This window comes from Odocoileus virginianus, unplaced genomic scaffold (genome assembly GCF_023699985.2).
Source record: "Odocoileus virginianus isolate 20LAN1187 ecotype Illinois unplaced genomic scaffold, Ovbor_1.2 Unplaced_Scaffold_15, whole genome shotgun sequence".
Classification (NCBI taxonomy): domain Eukaryota; kingdom Metazoa; phylum Chordata; class Mammalia; order Artiodactyla; family Cervidae; genus Odocoileus; species Odocoileus virginianus.
Window position 1 is genome coordinate 1,237,081 of NW_027224277.1, and position 10,411 is coordinate 1,247,491.

Genomic DNA, 10,411 nt, shown 5'->3' on the forward strand with positions numbered 1-10,411 from the left:
AAGAATGGAGGGGGAGAGGGAGAGGGATGCTAAGAGTGGGGGGAGAGAGGGGGCAGATGCTAAGAGTTGGGGGGAGAGGGGGGATGTTAAGAGTAGGGGGAGAGGGGATGCTAGGAGTGGGGGGGAGAGAGAGGGGGATGCTAAGAGTGAGGGGGAGGGGGCAGATGCTAAGAGTGGGGGGGAGGGGGCAGATGCTAAGGGGAGGGGGACGGGGGGATGCTAAGGGGAGGAGGGGGTGATGCTAAGAGTTGGGGAGAGGGGGTCATGCTAAGAGTGTGGGGGGAGAGAGGGATGCTAAGAGGGGGGAAGAGAGGGGTGGAGAGGGGGGAAACTATGAATGGGGGGGAGAGAGAGGGGATGCTAAGTGTGTGTGGGGGACAGGGGGATGCTAAGAGTGGGGGGAGGGGATGCTAAGTGGGGAGAGGAGGGATGCTAAGAGTGGGGGGAGGGGGATGCTATGAGGGGGGAGAGGGGGGATGCTAATCCAAATCCAGGCCCCCGGAGCCACCTGAGATCCTCCCCATCTTCTGGCTGCTGGCACCCAGAAAACAAGAGAGGCGGGCTGGGAGCCAGAGGGGACCTCTCTCCCTGAGACAGTGGCTGAGATGGGTGATAGGTGGCTGGCCAGCGCCTCAGAGCAGCCGTGGGACTGGGAAAGCCTGGAAAGGGCTCTCTTGTCTGTAGGTGCTGCCTGCAGGGCCTCTCCACCTCCTGCAGGTCTTCACCATGTACCTCGGACGGTTGGGAAGCTCCAGGGAGTGGAGCACAGCGGGCAGAGACACTTGGCTGCTGGACAGACCTGGACGGTACCTGGTCCTAGTCAGGCAGAGAGAGATTCACAGGAGCCAGGCCAGGAGACGGGTGTTGTGGACTGACACCAGGACTTCTTTGTGGATGTCATGATGTCAAGCAGCTCAGTTGTGTCCGACTCTGTGTGACCCCATGGACTGTAGCCTATCAGGCTCCTCCATCCATGGGATTTTCCAGGCAAGAGTACTGGAGTGGGTTGCCATTGCCTTCTCCAGGGTTCTTTACATATTCCATATCAGTGACCAAAACCCTCAATAATGGCAGGTCTAAAGGTACTCTTATTAAAATCAAGTGGAAAAGAAGGATATTTTCTGCAACGTTATTTAACATAATTCTCAGAGTTAGGCAGGAAGTAAAGCAAGGAATGAACAGCAAAAATGGTGATTGTGCACAGGATAAAAAAAAGTTTTACTTATAGATAATATGAATAAACCAACAAGCTTGTAGAATTAATAACACAGTTGAGTAAAATGGTTAGATATTATGATAAATATGTATAAATATCTTTTACTTACATGAAATTGCAGATAAAGATTTGAGTTTTTCTGTAGGTGAGTATTTGTCAACCCTGATTGCACATTATTAGTGTTACATGGAAGCTTTAAAAAATACATGGATGCCTGACCCCTACACCAGACTAGTCAAATGCCGGTCTCTTTGTGGAAGGAGTGGCTTTCAGCTGATTTGTGGAAGCAACCAGATGGCAATGGAGGGTAACTGCTTATAGGCGCGTCTTGGTTTGGAACCTGTGGGGAGGCCTCCCTTCCTGGAAACAGGAGGGATGAAAGCCCCACGGATGAAAGGGAGGGCTGAGCTGAGTTACAGTGAGCTGATGGGGGAGTGTGCCCAGCCTCCAGCCCCCAGGCCCTCCCCTCGCCACCACCTCCCCTCTGACTCCAGAGCCCCTCTGACTAGATGGAGCTGATCTGGTTCCCCTCAGCTGGCCAGCAGATGGATCTGCAGCTCCTCAAATAGCCGCATGCAGATGGTAGGCTCACCGTGAATACATGAAAGAGTGAAGGGGACTGAGTGCCCACACTCTGAAGCCTAAGCATGCCCATATGCGCATCCTGCTCCGGGTGCTCTGGTGGCAGGGGACAGAGACAAGTCTAGAAGCTTCTCCCTGGAGTCACGGAGATCCAACTTATCCTCTGCATCCCGCCCTGGTCCCTTTCCAGGGCCTGGCTTCTCCAGAATGAATCAGCTGTCTCCAGAAGCATGCCACTTCCCTTTCCTTGGAGGCTCTGAAACATCTTTTTAGATCCTTTTTCCATTCATCTCCAAACTTTTGGAAGTGGCTGCCTGCCCAGCAAATGGGGAGCACTCGAGGGAGATGGAGACTCTCCAGGAGGGCTGACTCGAGGCTGGGAGGCTGTGATCCTGGACGACGTCTAAGGAGGGGCGTCGTGACAGCTCTGGCTGCTAAACTGTCGGAAAGGCAGATGGGGGGTCCTCAGGGCTGATCTGGGGCAGCTGCAGCCCTGTGATCTGCAGGGCCATCTTGGCCTCTCCATCTTCAATGAGATGAGGTGTGTTTCTTGGGTCCTCACAAGCGTGAACCTTGACCCCAGCTCCTGCCCAGCCCAGACCCCAGCCAGCTTAAGTGCCAGCAGTCCAAGTCTGCTACCCACTTGCATACCCCAGGCAGCTGAGAAACACCATCCGATCAAGGCATCCTCTGCACCTGCTCTGTTCCTCACAGACCCCAGGGCTATCGTGGCAGAGCCAGATTCGGACTGTGGCTGTGCTGACAAGAGGACCAGTGGTGTGTGTGGAGCTGTAACCCACAGTGGATGAGAAAAAGGCTTTTCAGCTCCTCTAGGAGACAGGATCTCTCAACCCTAAAGACCAAGACATCAGAGGGGCAGTTAATCTAAAGAACTGGGTTTGGGGGAAGGGGGACAGGATCTTAATCCTTGTTCTGGGGCCAGAGCACAGTTGGTCCTGCAGGAAAGTCTAGGCTTCTCCTTGAAGCAGACAGGAAGTAAAGTGGCCAAGAATAAGGACTCACTTTGTAGTTCCAAATCAGGCCACTCTTGGTTTCCCAAACATAATACTCTCCAGTCCCTCAAGGGAAGGGAACCAGAGAGGCAGAAGGTACAGCAAGTGATTGATAGAGGGGGGCATCTTGGACACACCCTTACTACGCTGTGCCATCCATAGAGGTGGCAGGGGAGCCTCTGTGACACAGGACCCAGGACCTAGGGGGTGCTGGCCCCTTTAAGGACAGGGCATGTTGAACTGGCTAAAAAGCTGGGAGAGCAAGTGGGGACCTTGCTGCCTCTCTCCCAGATCCCTGTGTCCTCAGTGGAGGCCCAGGTTTCAGCCACCCACTTGGGTGGTGTGATTCTGCAGTGTGATCCACGTAAGACTGTGTTCTCACAGCAGAAAAGACCAACAGGTTTGTATTTAAAGCTGGATCACTTGTTTTTAAGATGCTCACAACAAGAGAAGCTTTGATTTTATTGATCCTATGTTTTGCACCACTTGAAAGGAATTGGATGCCACCTTGGTGTGTCACACCGCGGTGGGCAGGGGAAGGTTGGGTGGAAGACTCTGTGCTGGGGTTCCAGGTTCTTTTAAGACGGCAAAGGAGAGAGCCCCGCACTGCACATGTGCCCGGGACAGCTGAGGTGGGCACTGTCAGAGCTCTGGGTTTCCCCCTTGGTCTTGGAGTGGAAGGGCAGACAGGAACTGAAAGTGCAGCAACAGGGTGCTGGCGCTGGTGGAACTGAACCTACTGCCTGGGGGCTGAGGGGGAGCTCCGTCTTCTTACCTTGCCTCACTGTCTTCTAGGAAAGGACAGAACAGCCTAGTGAGCTGTAAGCTGTGAAAGGCTGTCTTTTTATTTTAAAAAATTGTAAAAATAATATGTGCTCATTATTGGGGGAAAAAACAAAAGTGTACACATTAAAAAGTAGATTATCCCATTCTCCAAGAGTAAGCATTGCTAAAATTTTAATACTCTTCCAGCTTTTTTCTATTTATATACAAAAGTCAGGTTTTTCCCTCCCTCATCCCTCTTCCCTTCTTTCCCTCACTTCCTTTTCCCTTCTCTGTCCCTTTCCATCCTTCCCTTTTCTTTCTCTTTTACAAAAAATGGAATCACACTATTGAATTTTCAGTTTTCCTTTTTTGCATTGTGATTTCCTCTGACTGCATAGGTATTCAAAAGATATATGTTGAAAGAAGTGAGATTCCTCACCACTTTTTTTTTTTTTTTTTTTTTTTTACTAAATAGCTCTTGAAAACTTATTTCTTACCAGCACATGAAAAATCTGATTCATTCATTCTGATGACCACATGCTGTTCTGTTACATGAATGTGACAAAATGTATTGATATTAACTGGTTCTCTGTTTGATTGGTTCTTCTTTTTACTATTATAAATAATACTGCAATGAATATCCTTGCACACATTTTTGCACAGTGATGCAACCATTTTTATAGGATAGATCTCTGGAAATGGAATTGCTAGGTAAGTGCACACCTGTTTACATGTATGGTGGCCAGCACCAAACTGTCTTCTAGAATTCTTGTACCAGTTTCTGTCAGAGTCTTGTCACACCACCCTCTTGTCCCCGCAGGATGAATCAGGCACCAACCGTGGGCTTTGAGCAGGATGTCGGCAGCCGAACCACGCACCATTTCATGTACCCCGAGAGTGCCAGGAACCTGCCTGCCAACGTCAGCTTCGTGCTGGTGCCCTTCAAGGCCCTGGACCTCCTGTGGATCGCCAGCGCCCTGTCCACCGGGCAGATCCGATTGTGAGCCGCTGCCAGCTGCAAGTGGGACACGGGGCACCGCCCCGTCTGGGGAGGAACTGTTAGGGACCAGATCTTAGGATTCCTTTCATTGACTACTTTGGCCAAGAGAGGCTGGTGAGGAGAGAAGCAACAGTAGGGATGGCCCCAAATGGTGGCTAGCTGAGGCCACAGCTTGTTTTGGGCCACTCCCTGCATGGTGGCAGCCAGCATACTGGTGTTCGAGAGCTGGCGGATACCTTTCCAGGCCCCCTTTCCAGGAGGCGGCTCCTGTCTGTTAGCTCTGCTTTAACAGGTTTATTGAGATAGGATTCACATACCATACAGTTCACACATGTAAAGTGCAGTTCAGTGGCTTTTAGTATATGCACAGGGTTTAGGGTTATGTAACCATTGCAAGTAATTTTAGAACACATGGATATTCCAAAGATGAAGATAATCTAAAGATGTACCCCTTACTCGTCACCCCCACTCCCTCCACCCGTAGCCCTAGGCAACCACTAATCTACTGTCTCACCATGGTTTTTGTGTGTGCACATGTGTGTGTAAAAATGTGTATATGTAACATAAAATACTATTTTAACCACACAGTTCATGAGCATTAAGTGCATTCACATTGCTGTACAAATCTCACCACAGCCCATCTCCAGAACTTTTTCATCATCTCAGATGAAAACTCTGTACCCATTAAATGGTAACTCCCCATTCCCTCCTCCCTCCAGCCCCTGATAATCACTGTTCTTTCTGTCTCTATGATTTGACTGTTCTAGGTATTTCATACACGTGGAATCATACAGTGTTTGTCCTTTTGCCTCTGGCTTATTTCAGTAGCATCATGTTTTCAGGGCTCATCTGTGTTATAGCCTGTGTCAGGGTTTTATCCCCTTTAAAGGCTGCACAGTATTCTGGTGTATGGATGTATCATTTTTATCTATTCATCTGCCCATTGGACAACTGGATTACTTCCACCTTTGCCTATTTTCACCATGTATTTTTTTAAACACAGAAGTTGCAGTTTTCTGACTTTAGCTTATGTTTGGGAGTCCTCAGGGCTAAAATAAGTGCTGTAGAGTTTAAGTTCCATGGATACTCAGAAATGGGAGCATAGGTTACAGGCACCATGGCTAATAGGGAAGGAGGGATTTGTGCCTAATGTGAGGATAGTAGTGTCAGGGCTGCTGTGGGCAGAGGTTAAGAGCACAGACATGCTGGGTGTGAGAAGATGGGCTAACCCAAGTGGAGACGTCACAGCAGAGAGTCATAGGAAGAAAAGTTGCGGCTGAGTTATGGAACGCCCCAGTGCTTGTGTAAACCATCCTTATATTATCTTGGAGGACGTAGGGAGCCATTGGTTTCTGGACAAGGAGCTGCAGTGAGGTGCAGTGGGAGAACGGTCTGGAAGCAGGGCAGCCTGTCATGAGGCCGTCATCACTTGGGCCTCAGCGGGAGGAAAGGCATCCTTGGGTGTATGGAGCCAGCTCAGCGTTACTTTTCTTTCTGCTTGCAGCACCTATGCCCCAGTGAAGTCCTTCCTTCGAGTGGACAAAGAAAAGGTAAGCTTCCTCCTCCCCACCTCAATGGAAATAGTGCAGGCCTGACTCATGCTGTGCCTGGTCCTGTGGTTCAGGTATCCCCCAGTACTACCAGAACCTTAAGAGTCCCCATCTGCTGGTATGCCTGACTCCACCCCCCCTGCCCCCCCCCCCCCAAAGGCTGCAGGAACTAGGAAACCCTGATGGACAGGTCTACTGGCACGTGTGGAGGAACTGATCAGAGCTTGGCCTGGGATTTCAGGTCCCAGAAGCCCTCATATGCTCATTACATTTTCTCCTCCTAGGTCCAGATCTACAACCCAGCCTTCTTCAAGTACATCCATGACAGGTGGACAGAGCATCATGGGCGGTACCCTTCCACTGGGATGCTGGTACTCTTCTTTGCCCTGCATGTGTGTGATGAGGTGGGTAGCCTGGTCTGGGGATAAGATAGTAGAACCCAAGGGGCAGAGGTAACCAGCCTTTGTCAGGGCTTAGCAGTGCATCAAGAGGAATGTGTTTTTGTAGGAAGGAACTAAGTGGCTTTCATTCCCCCTATTTCTAGGCTGCAGGGTATAGATCTGCATTTCCCAAACTTACTATTTTCATGATTTTACCATATCTGATATCAGTTCATTAAAACGTTAAATTTATTTAAAAAGGAAATTGAATACCATAATTGATACTTACTTGCCATAAAGAAAGAATAACCATAAATGAAGTGGAACAGTGTTGTAGTTGTTTCAACAGAATAGTGTCTCCCACAGCTGTGGGCCCCAGGCCTACTCTGTGTTAAAAATGGAGATTAGTCATTCAAGGAGCCCTTCTCTGGGCTCTGCCTGCTACTCTGCCATGGATAGCAGTGCTCATGCCCAGCACAGCCTTTTGCCAGTAAACTATTCAGTGTATGATATTGCGTACCTGACCAGCTTTCAATAAAATACACCATTAAGGGGGAAAAAAATGTTAGCAAGGGTTGGTGAGCTGTCAGGCTGGCCCCAAACTCAGGCGTTCTTGATGTCATCAGAAGGTGGCTGGAAGGAGAACCGGAAGGGAACAGCCCTCTCCCTCTGGGACAGTGTCTTCTGGAACAGTGTCAGGGTTGGGTGTCCCGGGTCTTCTAGGCGCGTGCAGCGCGTCGGGAGCGGATGAGGCGCCGCCTGCTCGGGTCGGGGCACCGCGGCCCCTTTCTCGTCCCCTCCCACGACCCAAGGCTCTCCCGTGCCCTCTGCTACCGGGTCCCCGACGTGCAGTGACCCGCGCCGCCCTCACCCGCAGGTGAACGTGTACGGCTTCGGGGCCGACAGCCGGGGCAACTGGCACCACTACTGGGAGAATAACCGGTACGCGGGCGAGTTCCGGAAGACGGGCGTGCACGACGCCGACTTCGAGGCGCACATCATCGACATGCTGGCCAAGGCCAGCAAGATCGAGGTCTACAGAGGGAACTGAGCCCGGCCGCGCCGCGACTCTTCGGCCCCGCAGCGCGGCTCCCGCCAGGACTCGGGGTCAGCCCCGGAGCGGCGCCCTCCGGAGCGTCAGCGGGCAATCCGAGCACCGCCGCTGCGGCCTGGACCAATCACGTTGCAGCCCAGCGAGCGCTGGCATCCTCGGCCAGTGAGGAGACGCCACCAGCCGAGCACCAATCAGCGCCGCCGGCGGGCGGGGCCTCCAGCCAATCATGCGACTCAAGGAGGACTTCCGGCGCCGGGACCCGTATCCGCCAATCGATGGCCTTCAGGGGCGGGCCGGCGGTCGATTAATTTCCCACTCCCTTATGCTTTTTGGGTAGGATTTTATTTCACGCTTTCTAAGGAGTAGGAGTTCGTTCCGGCTTCGAGAAGGTTCCCGCAGGTTCGGCAGGAGGCGTCTCGGTCGCTTTCCTGCCTAACCTCGCTGGGGGCGCCGAGAAGGAAACGGTGGGGAGGATGCGAGACAGCGGGGAGACGACTCCTTTCCGGGAGTGCTCCGGGGAAGGGGCGGGCGGAAGGGCGTTCCGGCAGCCTTTCGGGTGGGCGGGGAGCGGGGCCATCGGGTGGTTTTCAGGGAGCGCACTTTTCCCCAGGGGAAAAGTTAGAGCCCTCCCAGACCGCCCCGGACCGCCTAGAGAACTAGACCCACATTTCCTTGATCGGTCAGACGTAGATGGGTGAGTGCAAACCCACCAAAGAAATGCAGTGAGAATCTGAAGGGCACTTGGGTCCTCTCCTCCTGCCTCCTCCCCTCCCGCCCTTGGCCACCCCGTGGAATGGGCTAAGACCGCGGCATTTAGTGTCTCACCAGAAAACTAGGATTGTGTGCACCCCTTCCTAGGCGGGCGAACTTCGTCTAGGGCTCAACTCGGAAACACAGGTGTAAGGAATAGGACAGGAGACAGGAAACCCCGTCACGTCAGATGTCAGGTGCTTTTCCGTGTGCCCTGGGCCCTATTGTTTGCTCACAACCTTTTCAGTGTCTCCCTAGGCCCTGGGTCTCCTCACTAGGCTACTTGTTCCTCTGAGGGGGGAAGATTGCCCTGTGATTAGGGCTGTGTAGCTCCCCCGCCTTTCCCCCTTTGGCTGTGTCTAGGGAGAGGGAGCAGCACGTAGGACAGAAGCCTGGAGATGAGACCAGCTCTCTGGTCCTTCACCCGTCACCCCCCGAAAGGGTAGGAAACCTCTTGCTCTGGGTTGGAATTTGCTTTAGCCTTATGATTTAGCTAACCTAAAATTATCATGGGTGGCCGACCAACAAAGATGCTTTTCAGATACTGAGCTGGCCATGCAAATAGCTGGGGAGGAGTGGACTTGCCCCTTGCATGCCTCCTCCCTTGCCCACATATCCCCTTGCCCGTGCTCACCTTGCGCCTTTTCCCTCTGACCCACTTTACGTTTCCAGCTCTAGAAGGGCTGCAAAGCTAACAACCAGAGGTTACAGCTGGAAGCTACTTGCATGACTGAACCCAGCTTAAGTTCCTAGAGGAAGCTGCTGAAGGTATTCTCACCCTTGAAGGTTGGGGGAGTGTATGAGGGGAAAAGGGCTTCTGTGAAGCTTCCAAACCACTAAAAGGATCCCCCTTCCCAACAATGACTTAAAAAACATTAAACAAACAAACAAACATAAAAACCACCCGTTTTTCTTAGTGAGTTGATACCACTCGGCAGCCTCCTGGTCTTTGGTATAGTTCCTGCAGCTGGCTGAGGGAACAGGAGCCAGCAGAGGAGTATGTTAGAGGCTTAGTGGGGGGCAGTGGGCCCCGCTAAAAGTTAATATATTGAGAACTTAGCTTGAGTCTGTCCCTTACCAATTCCAAAAGTAGGAGGAGTGAAGAACGGGGGTGGGTTAGGGAGGCCTTTATTGGAACACCTCTTTCACCACCTCCTCCCCATCATTTTAGAAAGTCAAGACCAGTTATTCTTGCCAGTCTCATCTCAGTGCTTCCTAAAGAGGCTCTTGAGTGTTTAAGAGATGAAAAAATGCAATTATGCCAAACAGTATTGAGCAGAATAATTTATTTCTTTTGTTGTTGTTCCTTTTTCTTCTTTTGTTTGGGTTTTGTTTTGTTTAGAACATTAATAAATCCCCATTCTGGAGTAGGTCCCAGCACCCAGCCCAGATCTTCTTTTCTACAATAGTTATTTAAGCAAATGTTTTTTATTTTCTTCCCTTTCTCTTTCTGAATTAAAAATAAGAAACTATATTCACTTGTTCGTTTTGAAATGTGTTTGATGGTGGAAAGGTGTATCTGTCAATTGGAAGTTGTGACCAAGTAATGGTGAAGACTGTTGGGGGCATTGCTGGGAGGGGGTGGTGAAGTGGGGAAGGGACGACTCCCAGGCACCCATCCCTTATACATGAAGCCTCCCAGCCGCCAGCTGTGCCCTCTGGGAGGGTGGCCTTCACCACTGCCTGCTGTGTGGGCCCAGGGCAGTGTGCAGACCCTGCAGGTACCAGGATGGGGCTTTCCCTGCTCTGTTTCTGGGTTCTGTGCAGCTTCGCACGATGGCATAGGTGTGGGTTGGCAGGGAATTGGCAAAATGCTTGGAGCTGGTGCCACAGGTGTCTGAGGTAACTGTGCCATTTTCTTAGGCTGTCTGGATCCACTTGACCTTAACTTCCATCATGCATCAGAATGCCCCTGAACATACAGTCTTATAGTCTGGTGGATGAGTTATCTCACAATGGCTCTTTTCAGAGTCTGTACTCAACTTGGTGCCCTGCTGTCCAGTTTCTGCCAATACCCAAGAGCAAGCTGAGTGATTTTGCAAATGGAAGATACTTTTTGGTGGAGGAGGGCACCACTTTTTGGAAGTGGTGGAGGGTTTAT

The 10,411-nt window shown here is 51.3% G+C and overlaps 1 protein-coding gene across 1 annotated transcript in view; it reads left to right on the forward strand.

Moving 5' to 3' along the window:
• ST3GAL2 (ST3 beta-galactoside alpha-2,3-sialyltransferase 2) overlaps positions 1-9,784 on the forward strand; it is a 50,962-nt gene extending 41,178 nt beyond the window's left edge. Inside the window, exons 4-7 of the mRNA XM_070462864.1 lie at positions 4,397-4,576; positions 6,081-6,126; positions 6,411-6,530; positions 7,384-9,784. Of these exons, the coding sequence (XP_070318965.1) occupies positions 4,397-4,576; positions 6,081-6,126; positions 6,411-6,530; positions 7,384-7,557 (520 nt within the window). The 3' untranslated portion in view covers positions 7,558-9,784. The remainder of the gene's footprint in view (positions 1-4,396; positions 4,577-6,080; positions 6,127-6,410; positions 6,531-7,383) is intronic.
• Positions 9,785-10,411: the final 627 nt, after the last annotated feature.